The sequence below is a fragment of the Lissotriton helveticus genome, chromosome 2_1 (assembly GCF_964261635.1).
Source record: "Lissotriton helveticus chromosome 2_1, aLisHel1.1, whole genome shotgun sequence".
Taxonomy (NCBI): Eukaryota; Metazoa; Chordata; class Amphibia; order Caudata; family Salamandridae; genus Lissotriton; species Lissotriton helveticus.
In genome coordinates this window covers 250,790,315-250,816,888 of record NC_136059.1, presented here as the reverse complement: position 1 = coordinate 250,816,888, position 26,574 = coordinate 250,790,315, and the positions used below count along the sequence as shown (strand labels likewise).

At 41.6% G+C, this 26,574-nt stretch overlaps 1 protein-coding gene across 1 annotated transcript in view; it reads right to left on the bottom strand.

The window, feature by feature from the left end:
* Positions 1-26,574, bottom strand: part of KATNAL2 (katanin catalytic subunit A1 like 2) — a 291,910-nt gene that overhangs the window by 6,777 nt on the left and 258,559 nt on the right. Inside the window, exon 15 of the mRNA XM_078677255.1 lies at positions 21,197-21,305. Coding sequence (XP_078533381.1) covers positions 21,197-21,305 — 109 coding nt within the window. The remainder of the gene's footprint in view (positions 1-21,196; positions 21,306-26,574) is intronic.

The following is a 26,574-nucleotide window of genomic DNA, read 5'->3' as shown; positions in this document are numbered from 1 at the left end:
CCCGCCGCCGCGTTGGAGCAAGAACTGCGGCTGCCGACCGGAGGGGGACTCTAAACTACACCCCCCAGCAGGCCTAGCGGCGCCAGCCGCCTTGTCATCGCGCCAGGCGGCGCATAAAGGAAGCGTCACCCCCGCATCGCGGGAGCGCGCGGGAGCGCCCGGGGCGAAGCCCGGGCAAAGGGCGGGCCCTCTGTGGCCCTCAGGGGCGCGAGGTGGCCGGGTCGGGCCACCCCCCTAAGCACGTCTGTCAGGACCCTCAAGCCACATCCACTATAATCCATACACGGAGAACGGGGCATCATTCACTGTTTAAGGATGACCAAAACGCTAAAAACACCGATGGCTACAAGATCAACTAGCAGACTTAAAACAGTGAGTACACCTTTGCCCACTATAACCGCTATAGACAAAATGCTCCAAAAAACCATAAATGTTGTAGCGGATGCTATTCAGAACACTGAGAGGCGTCTCTCTTTGACACCAAATTTATGCTTCCCAGATTTGTCTACGCACACTACTAATGGCGACCAATACATGGATGACTCTGCCTCATCGCAGGAGTCTCTACTGTTGCAATCATTCTCGGAATTACCAAGGTCACATGTCAAAGAAATAACGTCTAAATCTCTGCCCACTGGGCTAATGGAGAATAGCCTGGACAATAGTCTTATGATTTTAACTAACAGTGCAAATAATGACCAACAGGAAAAGGATATATCTTTAGTTTTGGATGCTCATCCTGAGGTGAGCGCTCTATCGGTCACTGCCTTAATAGAATCACAAACTTTCAAACAACCTAATCTTCTAAAGGGCAAACGGAAAAAGCGTAGAATTAAACCTCCTATGAGGAAAACCCATCTCCTCTCAGGCAAACACAAACGTACAATTAAAGACATGTGGCAGAAAACAAGCCCGGAGAAATCCACTGAATCAACACACGGGAGGTCCTCATTAACTGCCCTACAGGACCATGATGCACATGGAAACACTAAGATCAACACAGGTAGTTCTCTGGTTAACGAGGAAACAGGACACATAAATAAGAAGAGTAGTTCCAACATACCATCTATGAGAGTGATTGAAACTCTAATTAAATCACTCCTACAACCTATTAGTCACCAGATTGCTAATATTGAGAAGGCATTGAGTAAATTTGAGAGGGCTCAAAATGACATATCATCCAGTATTCTTAGATCACTTAAAACACCTAATTCACCAACTACCTTTGTTCCAGCCTCTACAACTCTAAATGTAACAAACTCAAAAACTGTAAACAAACCATGTGATTCTTCAAAGAACACAGGAAAACCAAAAAAAACACAGCATCAGAGTCCCCCTACAACTGACTTGATGACAAGCTCTCAAACAGCTCATCCTACTGTTGCGACCACAACGATACCCATAGTCAACACGCTAAACACCCAAGTAGGTGAGGATGATGATGATAGTGAGTGGGCAACAGAGGGTCATCCACCTAATACAAACACAGGAATAATTGAGAATATAAGATATACGGCTCCTCCAAATGTTAACACCCAGACAAAAGTAACTGGAGCACAGCCACCCAGACTCACTAGAACACAATCAGTATCATACATAAACTTACCACCACAGTCTAATCCCTACACAATAGTTATGATTGGGGTACCGAAAGTAGATGAAAATAGAGAGGAATCACGGGAGGAACTGAAGAACAAAGTAATGCAATGGCTAACTACACACAGGCCTCTTCCTCCCAATATAACAGGATCCATCCAACACGTTAAAAGAGTAGAGTGGGTGGGTACTCGTTTCAAATCCACAGAGGGGGACTGCATTGTGGTCACCTTCAAATACATAGGAGCGGCGAAATTTATTGCAGACTGGAGGAGCCCTGTGACAAACAGCCTGATCCGCACTAGGGGTCTAAGCTATTTCTATCCAGTTCGCTCAGATACCCAAAGGAATAAAACTAAATTTAATTATACTCAAGAAGGACCTTTTATGTCCCAGCTAAACTGTCAACCCTGGTCGGACCCTGTCTTACCTTATCAAGGCATACCAGTGGGTCTAGAGCCGTATCCTTACGCTCACCCCTGGGTAAACAAAACGTACAATTACCAACCAACAGTAATTGCTGATAGACAAGGGCACAGTTTACATCGAGCATATAATCATCCTAATTTACAGTATAATGACTATGGGTTCCCAACGGCCAATAGATATGATGCACTCTACAACCACGACCAACTGGACGAGGTTGATTGACTGCCATCTGACCCGCCCCGTGTTCCATGCCCTGATAGGCTAGATAACTTTGTAGAATGTAAGGCCAATTTATTAACAACCTCGATCGCCCCTGAGGACAGCTTAGCTAATATTCCTATTGTGACGAGATCTAGTTATTTAGCTAGCCCCCCAGTAGCTCATAATCCTGCCCCTCCGTTATCTGAAGTATGTAGTCTCTCTATCTCTACAGCCCCTCAATACTCATCTACCCTCACATATCTTAGGATGAACTCAGTAACAAATGTTAACTCACAATCGCATCATTCCACTAATGTAATCCCTGCATTAACTTCAGATCATAATGATTCCAACCCAATCAAAATACTATCATGGAACATTGCAGGACTGGCCTCTAAAATTAATGACCCGATGTGGGTATCCTTTGTCAAGAAGTATACCATCCTATGTTTTCAGGAAACCTGGCTAGTAGAGAGTAATATCTTTATTGAGGGATTTCATAGCTTCTTTGTTCATGCATCACCATCGCCTAGTGGTAGGGCAAAGGGGGGTTTAGCAATATTTATTAGTCTGTCTCTTATATTAGAGATTAACTGTGTGCTGCTGGATAGCAGGAACATCCAGATTCTGGTCCTCAGAAAGGGGAAGAAAGGAATAACCTTGGTCAACTTCTACAATTCTGTTTCTATTCCGAGTGAATGTAACATCGACTCTCTTCTAAACCACCTAAGTGATAATCGGAAAAAATTGACCCAGGATAAAATACTCCTTGGTGACTTCAGCACGCACATTTGCGGAAACCCTTTTAAAACATCTCTGGGCTCCTTGGGCTGTGGACTTGAAATAGGTCCTCACTTTACTCACTGCCATCGCGGAACAAAACTGAATACCTTAATGGACACCATGAATCTGACTATGGCATTATCCTTGAAAGACGACTCTTTTACCTTCAAAAATCCTACCTATAAAGGATCTGAGTCAGGTTCTTTCATAGATCACATCCTTCTTTCAGCTGGCATGGTCCAACAGGTTCTAAACGTTGACGTCCTTGAAAGTATTCACAGTGACCACAACCCTTTATATCTTGAGCTACAACGCGGCCCTTTTGTACTCCGAAAAAACATCAAGGATCCAGGGGTACTTAAGCCGGTCAACAATAACCGCCGCCTGAAATGGAATTTGATAAACAGTGATAAAATGTATGAGACTGTTGTTAAGCACTGTGAAACCGAACTCAAGCTTTGTGCCTCAAATTCCGCTCCCCCGGAATCCATCTTATCTGCCTTTGCAGTGGTGTCGAAAAGGATTGATCAATTGCTGACCGTACCTGTTAAGGGAACAACTGTCCAAAACCCTCGATGGTTTGATCATGCCTGTTCCATAGCTAATCGAAAACTAAAAGCTGCCCTCAAGAACAAGCCAAGAGACTCTACACTCATTAAGACCCTCCGTGCGGAATATAAAAACGCCCTTGCATCTTGTAAAAAGTCTATAAAATCTAAAACTTGGGAGTCTCTGCTTGATCCTTCAACCTTGGGCAACAGCTCGAAGTTCTGGAGTATAATCAATAAACCACTCTTTGATGACCCGAATGTAGAGTGCCTTGGAACAGTCATACCCGAGAATGACTGGATTTCCCATTTCAGCTCCATCTTTAAGAGTGACACTCCACAGACTTTGCAACCACTTCATCTTCCCGAAAGTACTCCACTACAATTTACCACCCAAGAAGTTGAACTAGGGATTTATGGTCTTTCTAGTAATAAAGCTCCGGGCCCAGACGGTCTCCCACCGGACTTATTCAAACATAACATATTTTTTTGGGCCCCAATTCTCACAGCTGTCATTAACGCTGGGGCCGTAGTGGGTGCTCCTAAGTCCTGGGGAGCATCTACCATCATCCCTGTATATAAAAAGGGTGACAGAACAAAAGCGGCCTGTTATAGACCAATTTCTCTGATAAATTCAGTTGCAAAGGTAGTGGGGGGGATCCTTCTAAACCGGTTGAACGCGTGGGCCAAACTTAACAATATAATGACCCCCGCCCAGTATGGATTCAGACCAGGACATGCTACAACCACTCAATGTCTGAATTTATATTTAATCAGTGGCAAATACACTCAAGCCAGAGAAGGAACATTATACATGGCCTTCATAGACCTTTCCTCGGCCTTTGATTGTGTCGACAGGAGTAAACTCTGGGAAGTATTGCAGGACATGGGTGTTGAAAATAATTTGATCAACTTTTTGGCTGACCTCCATAACGACACTCGTGCCAATGTCCGTTACACAAAAGATCTGAAAGTAACGAGAGACTTTAAAATCAACCGGGGGGTTAGGCAGGGCTGTATTTTAGCACCTTTTCTTTTTAACTTATATATAAATGGACTCGAAGAACACCTTTTAAAAACTGACACGGATTATCCTCGTATTGGGAAAAAGGGCGTGCCGGTTCTGCTATACGCGGACGACGCCGTTCTTTTATCCAGAACTGCACTCGGACTGCAAAAGCTACTGGATTCCTTTCTTCAATTTATGACCTCACGTGACCTGAATATCAACAACTCTAAATCTTTTACTATGACGGTAGGCTCAGCTCCAAAAAAACGCTACCCCTTCTCAGTTAATGGGGAGAACATACCATCAACAAAAACCTTCTCTTATCTAGGAGTACTGTTTGATCACAAACTCACTTGGGGCCCTGCCATAATTAAAAAGAAAGGTGAAATCCTAAGGACCAACACTGGAATAATGGATTTTGCACGTAAAATGGGTAATACTCCAGTGTCCGCCGTATTGAAGCTTTATCAAGCAAAAAGCGTTGCGGTTGCCTGTTACGGAAGTGAACTATGGGGCTTCGTACCAGCTGACGCCCTTGTAACTCTTGAAAATAACTTCCTGAAACAGGTCCTGAGTCTACCAAAAAGTACCGCTAATTTCTCCGTTCATGAGGAATTAGGCATATCGTACCTAGGAGATAAAATTGCTGTAAGTCCTCTGCTCTGTTGGTTGAACTGTTGGCTCAATGTCTCAATACCACTGACCCACAATATTCTCGCCGAAGCCCTTACTTGGGAAGGGCAATTCAAGATACCCTGGCTGAAATATATTAGAAATCGTTGTAAAGATCTGGGCAGGTTGGACCTTTACCTAACACCTCAGCATATTACTAAGAAAGATGTTAACTCTGTAAAGGATATCTTTCTATTAAACCGACATCTTGATAGGGAAGTAACTGAGTTGAAGAAGGCCAGCGTAAGGAGCCATATTTTAACTAAGACTTGTGTGCGCTCTGAACCATATCTATCCTGGAATATATCTAGACATGAGCGCTTCCTGCTGAGCAGATTCCGCTTTGGTATTTATCATCTGTTGTTAGCTGTACCGAGTGGAGCCCATAGAGGTCAAGTGTTGCCACCTTGCGGCTGCGACAATAAGTCTCCGCAAGACTTGGCTCACTTTTTATTCCTGTGCACTTTTTATTCGAGACCACGAAGTATGTTTTTAAAACCTTTGCTTAAAAAGTTGAACTTTGTGCAAATTAAGCCAGCACTTTTATATCTTCAAATGTTGCACGGCGAGAGCACTTTTTTTACTTGTAAGTTTTTAAAAACAGCCCTGAAGTTCAGACTAAGCATGGAAGGCTGAGCCCAAGATGAACTGTATTATACAAGCAACTATGTCCTAAATAAGTATACTCATATTGGACTACAGCATCTTTTAATCTTTTTGTGATTGCCCTTTTCTATATGTCTGTTGCAATTTTTATTAATGAATTGTTTGTAAACTTATTTTATGTGCTTTTATGACTGCACTTGTTGACAGTCGAATAAAGATAATTTTGATTTGATTTGAGTCCATGCTGTCCCATGAGGTGGTCACCAACCTCCCCTTCTCAACAATACATAGGTTTTCGAATTACATTACCAGCTAGTAGCCTGCCTTACATAATAGCCCTTTCCTGACCAACACGATCAGGTACACTATAGAGCACACATATAACAGAATTTAGGAAGCTCAGTCTTGTCCTGCAACAATGCCAACTATTAGATGGCCAAAAGTTCACCTAACAGGAGAAGAGTCAGTCTTTCCTCGCACACACTTAGAGACACATACGCCATAGGTGGCGCATGTCAAATAGGCACCACCAGAGGGCCAGGGTTGCCATTCGGAGAATAACACTAACTGAATCGGACGTCCTGGTTTTGCCGCCTGAGTAAGTACCAGTTGACAGCCCCCTGCCCTGATTCACCACCGGCATGCGTATATGTGTATATTTATGATGACACCCTCTAGAGGAATATCATCTATGTAACCTGGAGCTGGCGGTACTTTGTATTAAGATACCTTGGTCTCGACTCGAATTTCGCCATCATAGAATCACACGCCCGCATTAGTGAAAAGCCAGCCGCTTCACCACCGTATCATTCAACGCGGCCATGACGTTCCACAACCTGGCACGCACTATGCACAATCGATTACCGGGTGTGTAGGGATTGACTGTAATAATATCGAGCTCGTCGATATCTCACGTGTCACTTCAACCCTTGCTGTACTTTTGTTTTTAAACACCGCGGTCTCGTCACAATTTATGTCAGCAGAACCACGCGCCCGCATTAAGTATAAGTCCACCGCCATGCCACCACATTATTATCGAACGCGTGCAGGACGTTTCACAACCTGGCACGCACTGTGCATAATCGGTTTTCCGCATTTATATGTGTCTTTGATATTCAGCTCAAATGTCATCAAGCACTTTGTTAATTCATTGTTCACATCAGGCACTGAGCAATTAACAAAACCCTAGCTCACTCGCTGATGCATGGCCCATTCACAGCGGATTCAGACCCAGGACCTCAAAGAGCAGTCTCCCTCGCCACTGCATGAATATATAAACACTTGAGTTCACATGGTCGCCCACCCTAGCAATTTAGCAGCATGACGACAGAAGATTCCAGTTCTAAATTCTGGACCCCATTTTCTTTCAGGCACTCGCCACGGCGGCCCCGCCCTTCATTATCTTCACACCGGCTGGTGTTGAGGATCCTAAATAAAGACTTAAGGTAGGCTTAACCCTTTCCACAGCAGCCTGTATGAGACACAGTACTCCAATAGAGTTTAGACCTGAGTTTTACCGTACCTGCTTTTTTAGAAATTTTGTGTAGTCCACGCTGCAGGAGTTAGTCGGCCGACAATCTCCTCCTCAAAAGGTCAAGAACTGTCGAATGATACACCTACTACCATTGAGGTGAGTGAATAAAGTTTTCAATACCCCCCCCCCCTGGTTTTTAACACTGACCACATTTCAATTTACATTCATAGGCTGTCCTACCATATTCCAGTCCTGATGAAGACCCGCTATTGATGCACATAAATCAGCGCATTCCATCTAGGGTCGAAACGTCGACATTCTGTATGTATCCGTCTGCACAGAGTCCCAAGGAACCTAAGAAATAATTTATCCACCTGAGACTACTGTAATGTACAGTGGATATTTTGAATGTACAGTTTTGTGTAATTGTATGATTTGGTTTGTATTTGTTTAAAAATTTTTAACACTCAGTCACAAGTCACGACTCACTCACTCAATGTATTCCTAGTCTATGTTTTGTCTTGTTTTGGACAGCTTGTTTAAATACAGTTTTGGAATTAATCCGCCAAAAGACTAAAAACTAAGGGGCCGATTCACAGAACTAACTTAAGACAAAATCCTAAACTTACTCCTTTTGGTATTCACAGAAGTTAGGATTTTGTCTTAAGTTTGTCTTAAGACAAACTTAAGACAGACTTAAGACAAAATCCTAACTTAAGTCTGTCTTAAGTTTGTCTTAAGTCTGTTTTAAGACAAACTTAAGACAAAATCCTAACTTCTGTGAATACCAAAAGGAGTAAGTTTAGGATTTTGTCTTAAGTTAGTTCTGTGAATCGGGCCCCATAGATTTACCTCTTCTTCCACTGTGGTCAGTGTTTTTGTTGTTGTTTTCTTGATATATTCTTTCTGGATATATCATTCACAAGGTATATTGCTCCTGTGTATGTATTCAATACGTCTTTCAATTCAATTCTAGCATCTGGGTGCTTCAGGTCAGATGAACAGCTTCTGAGGCAAGACTAAGGCAATGTCTCCTCACCTCTGGAAATGTGTCTATCAGGCAGACACCAGCTGCAGTTGTACAGCAGTCCTCCGAATACTCTGCAAAGCACTTCCTTTCTTGGTCATAGAGAACCTGGAACTTGGAACTGGAACAGGCAGGTCAGTGGGTCTCGTTTTTGTATAGTCTAAGGAGACAGGAGATGTGGATCCATTGTCTGCACTGTCAGAACCAGTTATGGTGGATCTACTTTCAAGTGTCTCTTTCAGGCTGCTCTCCAGACACAGCTTTTGTGTAGAGTTGATGCCCCTCACAACAAGGCAGTCTCGAGCCCAGGACACCCATACCACAGGCACAAAGAGGTGTGAGTTTTCTGCACCATGTGGTCAACCACATTGAAGAGTGACCAGGAGAAAGACACAATGAAAGATTTCTTTTGAGAGATCCCTTTCACCTTTAGCAACAGGAGCTGCAGTTCCACCCTCCTATCCCACCATCTACCAAATGGAAGTGCTACAAGAAGGCTTCTTAGCAGTCCCTCTCCAATAAATGTCTAATTCAACTACAAATGAGACTTTATGCCTTTCTCCCACTTCAGTGTCACTGCCTTCTCCCTCCAGGTTCAGGAATGTCATCAATACAATTCTATTGTCTTGGAACACAATCTCAGCTCCATCCTGTGCCCAAGGCCATGTCATGGACATTTTAAAAGAGATCCCACTGGCCTCAATTACCACGGCGGCCCGCCCTTCATTATCTTCACACCGGCTTGTGTTGAGGATCCTAAATAAAGACTTACGGTAGGCTTAACCCTTTCCACAGTAGCCTGTATGACATACAATACTCCAATAGAGTTTAGATGAGAGTTTTACCTTACGTGTTTTTTAGAAATTTTGCGTAGTCCACGCTGCAGGAGTTAGTCGGCCGACAATCTCTTCCTCAAAAGGTCAAGAACTGTCGAATGGTACACCTACTACCATTGAGGTGAACGAATAAGGTTTTCAATACTCTCCTCCCCTGGTTTTTAACACTGACACACACTAGGCCCTGACCACAATTCAATTTACATTCATAGGCTGTCCTACCATATTCCAGTCCTGATGAAGACCCGCTATTGATGCACATAAATCAGCGCATTCCATCTAGGGTCGAAACGTCGACCTTCTGTATATATCCGTCTGCACAGAGTCCCAAGGAACCTAAGAAATAATTTATCCACCTGAGACTACTGTAATGTACAGTGGATATTTTGAATGTACTGTTTTGTGTAATTGTATGATTTGGTTTGTATTTGTTTAACACTTTTTAACACTCAGTCACAAGTCACGACTCACTCACTCAATGTATTCCTAGTCTATGTTTTGGACAGCTTGTTTAAATACAGTTTTGGAATTAATCCGCCAAAAGGCTAAATACTAAAGATTTACCTCTTCTTCCACTGTGGTCAGTGTTTTTGTTGTTGTTTTCTTCATATATTCTTTCTGGATATATCATTCAAAAGGTATATTGTTCCTGTGTATGTATTCAATACGTCTTTCAATTCAATTCTAGCATCTGGGTGCTTCAGGTCAGATGAACAGCTTCTGAGGCAAGACTAAGGCAATGTCTCCTCACCTCTGGAAATGTGTCTATCAGGCAGACACCAGCTGCAGTTGTACAGCAGTCCTCTGAATACTCTGCAAAGCACTCCCTTTCTTGGTCATAGAGAACCTGGAACTTGGAACTGGAACAGGCAGGTCAGCGGGTCTTGTTTTTGTATAGTCTAAGGAGACAGGAGATGTGGATCCATTGTCTGCACTGTCAGAACCAGTTATGGTGGATCTACTTTCAAGTGTCTCTTTCAGGCTGCTCTCCAGACACAGCTTTTGTGTAGAGTGATCCTCCTCACAACAAGGCAGTCTCGAGCCCAGAACACCCATACCACAGGCACAAAGAGGTGTGAGTTTTCTGCACCTTGTGGTCAACCACATTGAAGAGTGACCAGGAGAAAGACACAATGAAAGATTTCTTTTGAGAGATCCCTTTCACCTTTAGAAACAGGGTCTGCAGTTCCACCCTCCTATCCCACCATCTACCAAATGGAAGTGCTACAAGAAGGCTTCTTAGCAGTCCCTCTCCAATAAATGTCTAATTCAACTACAAATGAGACTTTATGCCTTTCTCCCACTTCAGTGTCACAGCCTTCTCCAGGTTCAGGAATGTCATCAATACAATTCTACTGTCTTGGAACACAATCTCAGCTCCATCCTGTGCCCAAGGCCATGTCATGGACATTTTAAAAGAGATCCCACTGGCCTCAATTACCCCGGCTCACTCATCCATACAATTCAATTATTATGCAGGCCACATACACAAACACACAAAGATACACTTGGGATATTTGCACTAGAATCTGGAATTAGTGCAGAGAAGCAGAACTTGATATGAGTGGGCAAGTAGGCCCCCATACCAATGAGACAGATAAAAAGGTCAGGACACAACTATAGATTAATAACACGGTAAATTCCCACCACTCCTTTATGTACTAAATCCATTATAAGAACAATAATTCACTGTCAGTGCAATGAAGCCATGCTTGGTGTGCACTGGCAAGACACAGTACAGGTCCACAGCCTCCCTTACATCAAGATACATGCTTGGATGTTGGTGCACACACTAGATAAATGTGAGGCTATGGCTAAAATCAGAAAACACGCTACCAGATAGTTGCAGTCAGGCACTCAAGACAGGGGAACAGGACTGTACACCAGGTAGGGGACATTCCAGGCCCAACACCTGGTAACGACTGGCAGATGACAGTGCATTTTATTCTGATACTGGTTTTGACTGTAAGTCAGTTAAGCTATTGAAATTGTAAGGGGCAACCCGGTATACGGGTACATAATTATAAAGAAACAATTATTCCCTTGGGAGTAGCATCATGCCTAGGCTTCTGTGGCCAAACAAAAGTAATACACAACTGTGTATTGTTTAACACTGCTATAATCACTAAATGGTCATAAATGGTAACACAAAGCATTTGCAACAGGTGCTCCAATGAACAGCAAAGTGAAATTGACAAGTGACAAAGGTGAACACACTGTGATTACTTAAACTGAACAATCTGTTAACAATGCTGACTGTCGTAGTGTGAGGATTGGTTCCATGGTGAAGGTGAAATCTTCCAAGCTTGGGTCTCTAAAGTTCGGCAATCCTGGCTGATCCAGCTGTTCAAAGTGGCAGTATAATTATAAGATGGATGCACCTTTAACCTCAAAGGAATTTCTATGATGAAATAATTAACTTTACCAGTCCTAAAATGTTCCTCATAGGGAAATATTTTAGTTTTAATGCATTCTAATTTAGAATGTTTTAACAGTGTTATCCTTTGCATTTCTTGTATTTCTTTCGTTTCCCTCTGTTTTACTTGGGTGGAGAGGTGTATGGTATCTAGTTTATATCTCTGGAATCTGCCAGAAGTTCAGGCTTAGAAGCTTTTGGGGAAAACTCTTGTGGGATTTTATTTTGGGGCTGTTGATGCTGGTGAGATTGCAATGTGGTGGCTGGCGCTTCTCTTCTCATACTAAAGCTTCTGCGATAGAGATAAAATCCACTCTGCATCATTGTATTTTACTACATCATGGTTAAAGCAATATGCTATTATTGAAAATAAATGTAAGAACCCATGGCATCTAAACCACTAGCAAAAATATATAAACAGATAAAGGTTTCGGAGGGTTCAGCAGAGTGTTGATTGCAAGCACGGTATTCCCAGTTTCTAAGCTACCAGTGCAGGATTCAACCACCAATCTTAGAAGAACATATGAAGCAAAAAAAATTTCACCAGGACCAACCCTAAGGTTGTATATGGACAGAGTCCCGGAGAAGTGTAGGTGGTAACGGGTATTGACGGTCGCATACATTTTACAGGAATCATCGGTGAAGTAAAGACATCCGAATGAAAAAAGCTCAGAGGAATCAACCCACAAAGTAAGGCTGACTCATGAGTGTCTGCAACAGGCTCTCCAGTTCTCCCCCAGAAATGAAACAGCTTCCTTGAATACTCCGAGCACTCTCAGATAACTTAAAATAAGTCAGTAGCTCTCTTTGTTTCCAAGTTAATTTACTCCAAGCACTCCCAGTCTCTCCAGGAGGCAAATTGCCCTGTAATCCAGACAAAATCTCAAAAGTAGACCCAGTTGTCTACGTTTCTGGCAGTCAAATTAAATAGTTAACCGATTATAATCCTTGAGAAAGACAAGTCTAGCAGGAGAAGTCATATTCCAGGAATGGCATCATCAGGAAGCTTCCTCTAAAAAGCACCATAGACGTCTACTTCTCTTCTTAACTGTTAGACTCTCTTAAAATTAACTGGCTTGTGTATTTCAAAGATGACTAATAGTGAGCCTTTAATGTGAGTATTTTATCCTGACTTACACTAGTCCACACCACACTCTAGTCCCCATTTTCCAGCAGTATGATATAAATGAAGTCTTGCAAGATTTACTTTCAGGTCTACCTAAGTCTTGCAGTGGTCTTCAGTGAAATCTAAAAACTACAGAGTGCACCCTTACTAGGGAAAAGTCTGGCCTAATAATGAATCACCCACCTTCTCCACAGGACCAGACCATCCCATCTACAGAACAGAAGTCTTCTTCATGTCTCAGTGAAACCAATACACAGTAGCTTTCACAGAGCACTGCAGCGTGCGAGAGAAGGGTGGTGGCCTCTCTGATGAGAAACCGAGACAACCATCCATTAACAGGTTCCTGGGAGAGACAGAGGAACCCTTTAGATTTCAACCAAGCCATTTCTTCAAAGAAGCATTTAAACTCTTCTCCACTTTTTACCAGGACTGCTAGATTAAGTAAATTAGATTTACCTCATGGCTAGGAGAGGTACTTATCGTAATTAATCATCTTGGCTGACCAAAATATAAACACCTTGAACTCCTATATCCCAAAAATCGAAGCAGATATTAAATGTTTGTCTTTCAATTTGTCAGTTTCAAGAAAACAACATCTGTGCTGTAAATTATATCTCAGTCCCTGCTATGTATATCTCAGTCGCTGACATGTCATGCTATGACTCCTATCTATATATAGTTTAATTGATATATTACTGTATTACAGAACACATTTAAAGGATTCCAGTCTTCAGTGCCACACTAGATTATAAAGACATATTTTGGAAGGTGGATATTAAAATTATAAATCATAAACCCATACGGAAATCATACATGTATCTTGGCAGAGAGGTTTGTTCTTCCACAATATTAATGTTAATTATTAGTATTTTACATTTCGCAGTGTCGCTAATGCTGTGACTTCATATCAGGCAGATGCTACACTATAATAGTATCCATCAGGAATGCCAATTTATGTAGTAGAAGCATACTATGGGGAGGCCTGTTATACAGGTCTAACACCACAGAATGGGTACACATACTAGGGGTCCAATAGCAAAATTCAAAGGAACCCCATGGACTTAAGTCATTGTTTACAATATTGTAATTAAAATATGCTTGATTGTGAAATGTAAAATAGAAATGTGTGAACATGTGTAATGGGAATACCAATTGTACAGCGTAATATCCTGTATTTTCCATATTCACTGCTATTCATCACATCCTGGATTTTTACACGAGCTTTAACCACACCCTAATGTTTATGCTACTCCTACAAGAATAAATATGTTCTCAGAAAAGCCTCCTCTACTCCTTGGAGATTACTCAGTGGTACATCAAATGACTTTAATATCAAATAGTTTTAATAAAATTAATGATGTACAATGAAAAATTATTTAAAACAAGGGACTGGAAAAAGGATCATATTGAAATCTACAAAATGAAGCAACAAAAATATTTTTTTAAAACAGGAAGTAAACATTTTCAAAAGTTACACTGTATAAATATACTGCATCACAATCCTTCAAGCAAGTTCTGAATAGAATTACAATCGATTACGTAAATGTATTTGTGGAAAACGGCCAGTCTGTTTTCTAGTCTAACGAGCCTTGTTTAAAGATTTAAATCATCAAGAACTGGAAATCTCAAATAAAAAGCCAAAAAATAAAATAATGAAAATACGTTGAAAATAAAACAAAAATCCAAAGATATGTATGTACACCTCGGCTACTGGACTCAATTTATACAGATTTATGGCAACGTTTCATGAGAAGAAACCCTGCATGTTTCATAAAGGACTTACTGAAACAAGAAATCTCTAAAGGAAACCTCCACAACTAAGAAAAAGCCCTCCTTGAAGTACAAGGCATGCCAGCCCCACCACCACGGACATCGTACACTGAACACTGGACAATGCTCAACAACTGAACACAGGATCATTAGCTCAACTGCTCAACACAGGATCAATGGCTGCTCAACACAGGATCAATGGCTGCTCAACACAGGATCAATGGCTGCTCAACACGGGATCATTTGTGGAGTCTATGCCTGGAGTTTTCACCCCACTCTACAACCATTGGTCTCTTCCAAATGGATTTGTTTCTGGAGTTGCGCTACACATGTTTTAGTTGAATGGATCAATGTCTACACTTTCATTTTGAGTGCCTTCTTCAGTGGAGTTATTTCACGTTTGGGAAATGTTTTCCTCTCGTTTTCATTTTGGCCCTGTGTAAGTGAAGTGGCCTGACCCAGACTCCTGATGAGTATAATTTCGTCTTTTATTTTATTTTTTCTGTTTGTTTTTTCTGTCTGAAAGTCTTCCCCTCATTTTGGCAGTAAGACCGTTGTGTGTGTATCGGAATACAGAGGCACGAGTCGTTTGTTCTGCGCATATCGCTTGTTTCACGCGCACCCTTACCTTGTCTTGGTGTTGTCATGACATGTGTGAGCCTTGCGGTGACGTCTTGTTTCCGTCTTCGTGGTGAGCTGTTGCGGGACGCTGTGCTGCATGGACCTACCGTGAACCACCCTGCGAGCATCAACCTTGTGTGCCCTCCATATTTCTTTCCTTGTCTCCACGGAAGCTTTCCACACCTTTGCAAGCATGCAGGTGCAACTCCATTCCCCATGAATTTGTGTGGAAAACGGGACACTATATCTCAGGTAAAGTCGTTGTTTCTTGTGGAATGGCAGTTGTCATTTTTGTTTTGCTTTAGTGCCAAGCACTATTGTGTTTTAATTTTTTCCAAAACCTTGTGTTTTTATACCGGTATGGTCATCATTTATGAGGCAATCGGAGCGTGTCTTCTCTCCTGCCAACCTTCGGTGACACGCACACCGTATCGCTTGTACATGACATTGGGGTCTAGTTTGCTGTCGTTTTTTACACGCACACATGTTTTTGTATAATATTTTGTTTTTTATCTGGCTATCTAGCAAAATACCAGCTAGTGGGTAATTACATCATTTGGGTATCCCATCTACATCTTCAGTTTGGGTAGAACGTACAATGCTAAATTCAACATCCTGTGATACATTAATGTAGCTTGCATACCTCTTATATGTTTGCGTTGCTGGTTTATTTGTTTGTCATTGCACTGTTTCTGGCCTTTTGTGTTTTATCGTAATGGGCCATTTTCGCATGGTACACTATGTGGGTGGGTTGGCATTGTTACTGCGCAACCTATGCTTCATTGGTACATTCTATTTGATGTTTTTCTACACATGGGGTTGTTAACATGTTTGATTTACACATGTTTTTGTTGTTTTAGTGGGGTCAGCCCCTTCTGCATGATTCTACTTTACCCTTACACGAGGGGTGGTCCAAAGGGTGTCTGTCCCTTTCCACAGTTGATGGGTTTTAGTCCCATTCAACAAAGTTTTCACAGTTAATAGGTTGTAGTCCCATTCAACATGGTTATCAGGGTTATTGGATTTTAATCCCAGTCAACACAGTTAGTCTTTTCCTTTACGAGAGGGTACTTTCATAGGGTCTTTTCCTTTATACAGTTTTACCTCCACATAGGGGTTCTAATGGATACCAGTCCCATGTATTCAAATGTTTTATTTACAATCTAACTTCCACATAGGGTTTCTAATGGGTATGAGTCCCATGTTTTTCTATTACTAATCGGTACAAGTCCCATGTCTTCAATTGTTTTGTTTACGCTCTAACCACCACATAGGGGTTCTAATGGGTAAGAGTCCCATGTTTTATATTGCTCATGGGTACAAGTCCCCTGTTTTCAGTTGCTCTTTTTACGTTTTTAAACCCAAGTTGGGTTCTAATGGGTTTTTGTCCCATGTGTGCCTTTGTTTTGTAAACACTGTGGTACATGCTTACATTTGTTTGCTAACGGTGTTTAAATCGTCCTGTGGGGCAAGTTTGTTGTTTGGTATCTCATTCTCACCGTATCTGTCCTTAGGCCTCTGTGGCAGTATGGTTAGCTCTCAATGTTCTTTTTCGTTCTTTTCCTTAACTATTTTCTTTGGTTGATGTTGGGTGTAGATGTTCCATGTCATTTCTTGTCCATTTTTTTTAACTGCATTTTAGGGAAAGTCAGTTTTGGTGTCCTTCACCCATTTGTATTATTTCTTTAAAAAAAGATTTTTATAGGAGGATGATGGGTGGTTGATATATATATATCATGTATATTTACCTTTGCATCTCCTCTACATTGTTTATTCTTTATACATTTACTTATTGTACATCTCTTGTATATTTTCTCAGAATTTTCTTTCCATTTCTCTTGTACTTCGGTCTTAACCTTTTATTTGATTTTCTCTTGTACTTACTCTTGCATATCTTCGGTGTATTTTCTTCCTTCCTCATGCTTGATTTTCTTGGTATCTTTGCTTATGATCCCTTCAAGTTTGGGTTCACTTTTTCTTGCTTTTCCTCTACTTTTCCATTTTTCTTCTTTGTGGTTTCTAATTTTGTTTTGTGGAAGAAGGGAAGGTATGTTGTAACCTGTATTATGTTTATCGGGTTACTCTCTGTTACTTTCTCCCTAGCAGCTCAGCCAGTATGAATGTGATGCATGGAATGTTGGTGTGATGGTCTTGAATGGAATGTTTAGGTGCCTGGATGCTGGAATATGACAGTTGGAGTATGAGCTGAGAAGCAGGCAGACTGCTCCTGGTGAAGCTGCATCTCTACATCTCAACTACCTGTAACTGAACTTAATAAAACTGCTTAAAGTACACCTTGGCTACTGGACTCAATTACTATATATAGCTGGTTATGAAAAATGCAAAATATTTTGCACCTGTTAACCTGGGCAAAACAACAACGACTCACGCCTACTCATCCTCCTAGATCTCTCATCAGCGTTTGACACGGTCAATCACAACATCCTTCTAAAAGTACTAGAACAGAACGGGGTTGTCTGGGAAAGTGCTTTATTGGTTTGCTTCCTTCCTACAGAATCGCTCATAGTGCATCAGACTTGGCAACTCACTCTCTGACTCATTACCAGTGAGACGTGGAGTCGACCAAAGGTCGACCATCCCACCCACACTCTTTAACCTTTATATGGAACCTCTAACTGAAATCCTGAACCAATCAAAGATTGCATACCATATGTACGCAGACGATACACAACTATACTTAAAGATATCCTCCCTAGACAATGACATTCAAATAAATAACACTTTAGTCAAAACCCAGGCCTGGCTCTCTTAAAAGAACCTCTAGCTGAACTCTCTGAAAAGCGAATTTCTTCTTTTCTCCCCACCAAACAGCTCCTCACTCATCCAGGATTGGCTCAAGCACCTAGGCGCACTCAATTGCAAACCTACCATCATTGACTCCACAAAATCCTTTGGAATAACACTGGACAAGAGTCTAAATTTAAGAGCTCACATCAGTGCAACCAGACGCAGTGCGACATTCCAACTCCGAATACTGAAAAAACTTTAACCAATTCTACCACCTTCAGACTTCAAACAAGCAGTACAAGCACTTGTGGTCTCCAGCCTACAATACGGTGCGGTGACACTGTCAGGACTACCAAAGAAGGAGAACAGCTAGACTCAAAACAACTCTTAATGCGGAAAAGAGACTGGTAACTGGAACAAGATGCTTTGACCACATCTCCCCATCACTTAGGTATCTAAACTGTCTTCCCCTTGAAGCAAGAACTCAACGGGAAATTGCCTGCCTCACACACAAAGCATTACATTTTAAGAGTTGCCTGGCAAAAAAGATTTGAATATCCGGTGGCAGCCGCTACCTAAGAAGTGCTAACTCTCTCAGGCTGGAACCTTCTATATTTCAAAAACAAACACTTACATACAATCTTTCTCCGGAGCAGCAACAAGGATCAGGAACGCCTTACCACCCAAGGTATGCTCAAATCCATCGACCCACTTCTTCAAAAAAGAGGTCAAAAAGATCCTAATGAATATATTCCTGGCAAAGACTTTCGGAGAGACAGAGCACAAGGGACGTCTCAATGCCAGCAATTTCTAGATTGGTCAGAGGCACGTCATTTACAGGCGAACCCTCAATCTCTCTGATCCTCTGGGTATGTGGTTCCGAATAGTTTCAGAGCAGCCACAAATACCCACCACGACGTCACTAGAATAATGAAGACTAATGGAATATTAATGGACCGACGGTTTTTATAATTGTGATAACTGTTGCAACAGCCCTTTGCAGCTCTTTACTTTTGATGTATCTGTCTATACCTTTCATCTTGTTTTATTCAACCCTATGTGCAGCGCTCTGATACCCCCGGATCATGTGTGCGCTTTATAAACCACTCTAAACAAGCATTATAAATGCAATAGGGCTCGCATTAGGAAAGTTTGAGCTATTGGTCTTATAAATGTTTTTTTTTTATTTATGTGTTATTTTTTCAATTAGTTAAATTAACAGCTTTGTCATTTACAATGCCAATAGTGATAACTTTCGCAAATGTGACACCTATAGCATTTGTAATGCAACATGTTTTGTATTTACGTGACTTGGATGTATCTAATCTACCAGTTTCTATAAATTTGATTGGAAGTAATCCGATGTCAGTAAACATTCAACCCTTGTAATAAGTGTTGCAGCTAAAAACGTTCAATGACTTGTTTCCTCGTGCAAGGGACTGCTATAGCTATGTGTGCTTTTTGAGATACAAATGTTTTTTTGCTTGTGAACAATTTGTTTTATTCTATGTTAACGAGGGTTCGCAGCTTCCTCAACAATAACGTTTTATCAAAACAAACGTGGCAAATCCAACATTGGCAAGCCAAAAGGATGCTAACCAATGCCATACCTAATATTGACTTTGTCGAAGCTTTTTTTTTTTTAATGAATTTTTTTTTTTTACATGAAACTGCACCTGCTTAAGTTTTCTGTTTTTTGACGTATCTCGCTCCTAGGGCTAAAAATATAAACAAAATGCAGCATTTCTTAATAATTGCATATTCCTTGCTGATAGACTGATGGGGCATTGATTTTATTTTTATATCATGTAAAAATTGCTTCCATGCCTGCAAGTACACATATGACCGATTCGAAGGAAGATTATAACCTTCCTTTACAAATGGAAATGTTTATATTGGCTCCTGAGCACATATGTAATATAATTGCAAGGCATCGAGGGTGGTCGGGTCTCCTATTTCATCACGAGAGAATGATCGTATTTAAAAAAAAAAAAAAAAAAAGTATTTCTCCTGCTTGTATGGCAATTGACGAGATGTGCAAGTGCTTACAACCCAGTGCACCTTGTTTCATTTTTATATTTCTTGAAGGACATACCATAATCGATAGGTTGGATTTAGCTGATCCTGTTTGAGTTCAACTTTTGAGGTTTTGTTTTTACTTAGAAGTAAGAGGCTAATTATGGATTTGGTGAAAAATGTGTGTTTACTTTTCGAATGCACCTACAAGGTTGAAATTATGCTAATCACGGTCTACATATGCCAGATTGTTCACTAACCTGATAGTTTTTCATAGTCTTTGCCAGTGCCCTCCCAGTTAATGTAGGAGTCCGACTGTCAAGAGCGCATGAAAGGGCTTGTGTTGTGTGACACATTTGTCATTCATGTTTTAAATACGAGTTGTGCTTGATTTTGCTGCTAACGGGAGTGCATGGGGGGTCGCACTGAAAAACGTAAAACCTGTTGCTTCTGTTGATGATCCAGCTCTCTCCTGCAGAGACTATTAAATCCACTACCAACAGTAAACAAAAAGTAACGCGTGCATACTAAAACAAGTCACCAGAAGTCACGAGAAGAGAAATGCAATCTAAAGTAGATGCATAAAAGGAGACACGGCCGGCGGCCGTGAAACTGAAAGTACGGCCGGCCGGCCGTGAATAATTAGGGGAGGAGCGCACGCTGAGAAGCTGCCTTTGATGTGGTAATGCGAGGCAGGCAGGCAGGCGGCTGGTGGCATTGTGCACGCGCTTTTTAGGGCTTGCGCTTGCGCAATGGCCTAAAAAGCACATGCACTTGGTGAAATCGCCAGTGGAATCGTGCTTGTTTAAACGCTGTTTAAGCCCCAATAGAGCTTCGCCAGCTGTGCGCACAGCAGGCGAGCCCTAATAAAAAATGAATTGATAAAATAAAAGAAGGAGGTTGAAAGCAAAGAGTAGTAAAAAAATCAGAACGAAAAAAGCAGAGTAGGCAAAAGGAGACAAATAGCGGGTAGTGGTGAGGGGAGCATCAAGTAAAAAAAAACAGAAAAAATAATTTTTCAACTTGACAAATGTCCCAAGATCACTGAATTTCAGTGTAATAAATGTATGTTGTTAGCATGGCTTCCTTTAATGCATAACTCAATTTGACAAGAGTTTCCATGAAAGGTTTTATTTAGTACGTTACATATTATGATGGCTTTAAAAAAAATTTTTAAGATTCAGGCAATGAGTTTCCATAAATGATGCACTAGTAAAAAAAAATAAGAAATTCTGTGATTTGTAAAAGGTGATGTAATCCAACATACAGCAAATGGTGCCATCCAGTAAAATATTTATTGTTAGTTTTTGTTACATACCTGTGCCTGCCTGATGATTTTCAAGGGCATCAAAGATTTTTCTCACTGGCCTCATAGCTGCTTCTTTACACACCAGCTTGATGTCAGAACCAGAGTAACCTTCTGTTTCCTAGAACAACACATTATTTTAGTTGGAATTCAACTGTTATGTGAGTAATAAACTGAACACAACATGGCAGATAATCAATGATTTTCAATTAGTAATTAAAATACAAATTTCCACAAACTACTTGTATACATGTATTTGTATGTTGTAGAGGCATACTGGCACATACAGAATTGGAACACTGCAAAATATAAACGCTTATAAATGTTCACACCCATTAATTTGATCCCATCCATCAACATGAGAGTAAGGACGTTGGTGCCCAGATGTCCTAGTAAATTAAATATTCATTAACTGCAATCCAAAAACTGAGACTCAATTCACCACCAAGTCTACATGACAGCATGTATTGATTGTGAAAATAGCAATGTTGAGACATTTTTAAGGTTATAGTTGATTTGAGCAATGCTTATGATATGATAGCGGTCCAATATTTAAATGCAAATTGAAACTAAAATGGTAATATACGGGTTCTCCTTATTTTCCTAAGATCTCAGCTCATTACACACCTGGGTGTCCTTCCATAAGATTGCATACATTATTTACAAGATGATCCACCAGAACTAACCTGAATTTCAGTCATAAAACCTCCAGGACTGCAGCAGAATAGAATCCTAAGTAGCCAACCTTACCTCAAACTAGACATGCCCAGATTTAGAAAAACCTCTAACCTCAAACAATCCCTGGAAAGGCACAAAAGCTTTAGGATGCCCTCTTGATACATATTAGAAAGGCCAAGCCAATGTATGCCTAGATGATGAGTTCCAAGCAAGAGTTTCTTTAAAAAATGGCATGAGCCGTACTCTATGGCCTGAACCTGATCATCTAAAAATACTTGCTCAGTGGCTCTACCTCTTTTCTTTTTGAAGGGTCCGGCTGCTGAAACCTTCTTGGAATCCTTACTCTAGTCTCTGACTCTTTTAAGTATGTGGTTAGCCAATGCATTTTGATTTTTGAAACATAGTCACTGGAATTATATGATTCTGAGGTTGTGGCTTTTTCTGCATAGTTATAAATTTGCTGCACTTGCTACATGATCCATCATCTGCTGGCTGTACAATTTGCAGATTTTAACAGAAAAAAATAATTTTCAGCTCCCACGAGAAAAGGTTCTTACAACGATGTCACACGTATTGCCACACAGTGAAAGGTTCACTGCTAAGTGTCACCAGTGCCACCTTTCAGTTGTGGATCACTGTATGTACGCGTTAAACTGATACTAAGCCCAGATAGTGTGAACATTTGTAAAAGTTAAACAGTAATGAAGTAATACTGCCACAAAGTGTGCTGCATTCTGTCCCATAATTTGCCTTTTCTTGCCGTATAATTTGGTCGCTTTGGTCCTTTCTGCCGCACAATTCCAATGTCTCTGACCATGATTTGCTGAAATAAGATGACATGACTATTATACAATGAAACACACTTTGGTTCCAATAGGCAGTTTTTACGTATGACATTAAGGGATGTGTTTTGTCATTTATCTGGCGTCTTTTGATCTACTCGAAAATCAGATAATAACTTCATTTGATAAGCAGATTTAAAACCTAAAGTAATTTGTTCCCTTGTGAATCTGTCTACTCAGGCCCACTGATACAGTGGTTATTCCCTTCAACGTAACTTCAATCTTACTTCCATGTTCAAAATGTTTTCTCTCTTCTACTGAATCTACTGGAGCTTTGGCTGCCTTTGCAGTATTGGTCATCAGGATATGCATACAGCCTGAGTTTGACTGACCTTCCATGTCAGGAAAACAATGGCACCCATTTGTTCCTGCAGCCATTGGCACATTGAAAATAATGTAAGTGAAGACATGGGACACCCTTGTCTTGTCCCCGGCTCCACAAGTAACTTGTCACATTGCCAACCCTTAATAATAATGGATTCATGGGTCACAAACCTCCATAGGTATTTTGTCCCTATCCTTTTGGTCAGTTCTGGCCAGGCTTATTGTTGTTATGGATTCACTTGTGAAGGTGTTTCCAAAAACAAAACCTACTGAACAGGGTGCAGTGGTCTCTTAATGTTGTGAAGTACTCTTTCGGTTAATATTATTAAATGGACTGTCATGGCCGCACTTGAAACGGAAGTGGATTTCGGGATTTGGGATATGTTAGGGTTAAAGTGATAAACACATAAAAAGGCTAAAAGGGTCAAGAAATAACTTTAAAAGAGTCCACAGCAAGTCCTTGCTAGGCCTGAGCTAAAAAAACAACGAGACCGTTGACACTTTGGCTTGTTCACATTGCTGGAGCCAAACCAGACAGTTAACTGCTGCAGCTCAATCTCTATGCTAAGAGAGCACATTCATGACCCGGGGTACTGCGAGTGTAGATACTCCCAAAGCTGCAGTCTGATCGGCGGACACACGCTCATGCCCAGAAGTCCCACCCTCTCCTTGCCCAATCCGGAGCCTCTAGGGTGACTTGGGCCCAGTCACTCTTCATCTTCTTCAGAGCTCGGGGTAGAAGAGGCAGTGGCAGCAAGGTGCACCTGTGTCATGTGCTCCACTCCATCTGAAATGCATCTACAAGAGGGAGCCTTCTTGGGAACTCTTCGTGCAAATGTTTTAACTTTGCGCATTCTCTGAGGCTAAGAGAGCTACACATGGTTATCTCGATCGCTGGGAGATGCCTTATGGCACCTCTGGGAGTAACCAACCATCATGATCTGTGAGGCACTGCCAGGGAAGTTAGTGTGCCCCAGCGTTGAATGATCCTGGCAGGTGGTACATGACTTGGTAAATGCCTTGAGGCTCCAGCCATCTCCAGAGACTAACTGATTCTTGACACAGGACCCTACCTCGTGTCCAGCTTGTTGCAGTCCCCCATAGAGGTGTTATTGTCCATCAGAACCTGAACCAGCCTCCTTTGAATGGCTGGTAGGAAGGTTTTCAGGGCCAGACAAAAGGCCCACAACGCCAGCAGGTTGATCTCCACCGGTCCCAAATGACCTTTCCACCCCTGTTGGTGGCCTATGACCCACTGTCCCAAGGCTGGCTCCGAGGGCTTATTTCTTTTAATTGTCACTGATAAAAACTGAAAAATGCTATGGAAGCTACAAGAAAAGTGCTCAAGCAAAACAAGAATAATATTGTGGCAATAGTGAAGGGCTGCTCTTTCAATGTACTGCTTAGTGTAAATGAAGCTCAATGTTACTGGGTATTTCCTGGAGGAATGTATTTGCCTTTAGCAGTTGTGTGGCTAAATCCATCACGTTGCTATTATGAATGCAGCCTTTCAATTGCTCCTCAGGTAAACCTAGTCGCAAAAAGCGCCTTTTACTCCATTCTGACCCTACAATGAACTTTCTCAGATATAGGATTTGTACAGAAGCTTCAAGCAACCATCTCGCTCATGTTGTCTTCCCCCGAATATACAAATGGCCTTTATTGGGGATTCACTTTACCTCCAACAAAGCTCCAAAGATTGCAAATGCTCTAGAAGAAAACTGTTACACATCAGCTTATGTGACCGCATCCCACCGGCCACAGACAATGGCACTGCCCAGCCTTCCTGCATGCAAAGCACAGGAAAAACCACAGAATAGAATACTGCTCTTGAAACCGACACCTGAACTGATCCTCATGGCCCACAAGAAGAAGCAAATAGGGGCAACCTTCTCCTTACAAGAGGCTAAGCCCTGGAACTCACTTCCGGCAAGGAGAAGCACCATCAATGCCTTATGGAAATCAGCAAGATTGTGAGGGGCTGGTTCTTTTCAATATGATCCCACAAGGACTAGGACAGAGTCAAACCTCACAAAGAAGATGAGTGGTACTGGTTACATGCGGTAACACAAATACTACGGCTCCCTATAACCATGCAGCCCGCAGTGAACGGAAGCTGGTCCACAGTCCTCCACAGTTGAACTCAACTCTCTGCAAGATCCATGACAGACACTGCCAAGCTGAGCTGTCTTGGCGTACAGTGCAGCTCATAGGAATAATTTATTCCTAATAGTATGTTCCATAGACACTCCATATAAAAAAATAAGTTAGGGTTTTGAGCTTTCGATTTAGTATGTGAGAAGGGAGCTAGAAAGTGCAGAGCAATGAAAATGTAGCAGGAGTGGATGCTAGTTACTTTCTCTATGTTGCCGCCCCCTGACTGAATACCATCTAGATTGACTAGAGTTGCTTGTAAGTCATGGTTACTGTGGGATAGAGTGTCCTGTTGTAGTGCAAGATGATGCCACTTTAAGTGACACTTCTCGTTAGTGAATTCAATATCCAGTGTGGTACAGCATGGGAGAGAGTCAGATGGCCGCTTTCCATATGATGAAGACATACTAACGCATAACGGATTATGGCCACTCTCGAGTCTTTCCCTAACTACCTTATCCTTAATATTATGCCACAGCCTCAGATCAACCAGGACATAGTCAATATGACTAGTGCAGTTTGTTCTATTATAGGTTGGATCCCCTTTTTTGCAGACTTTGTTCTGCTATTGACTGCCCTTAACCCAAGTTCTAATGTCAAAGCCTTCCATTGGAGGGCTACTTGGGACCACTTTTTTATCGGGGCTAGCCCATTGGTCAGCTTTCACTCTTGTTAGGGTGACGTCCTCCCTATCTAGAGGGTCAAAGGTAGTGTTAAAATCACCCGCTATGATAAGATGGGGTGGGACTCTCTCTTGTCTAGTTGTTCCTCAAAGATTTGCAATGTTTTTGACAGATTACCTCCCTTTATGCCTCATGTGTAAATCTCCATGTGGTGTTCTTATAATCCCTTACTTGAACACCTACAGTATCAGGACAATCTATGGCCAACTGCCCAATTGTGCAATTGAGGAAGGCTCAGACCCATATTAACAACCCACAAGAAGGCCTTCCACAACGATTTGGGTGGAGGCAGATGTTGAACTTTTCTATAGAATCATTTCAGTAAGGAATAGTAATTTTAGGCTTTAGTCCAGCCGTATTAAAGGAGACCATTCCAACCTCTGCAGCTGGATCTGGTGAAGGTGCAAATATACATGAGGGAAGAATCTTCCAAAAGGGTATCTAACGTTGGACGAGGATTGACCAAGAGAACTCAGTCATAGATACTAGAGGCAGTCTCCTGGTTATTTAACTCAGTTGGACCCTGAGTACCGGAAAGAGTGATGTTCAGATTTGCATCTACAGCTGCATTGAGAGTAGGAGATAAGCGACAGGCTCACCAGACTAACCCTGGTATTATCGCAAATAGGTTTGCCATTTACCGGACAAGTGATTGGGAATGGAATGCATGATGTAGACAGTCAATCAATTTCCCCCAAAACAGAGTCAC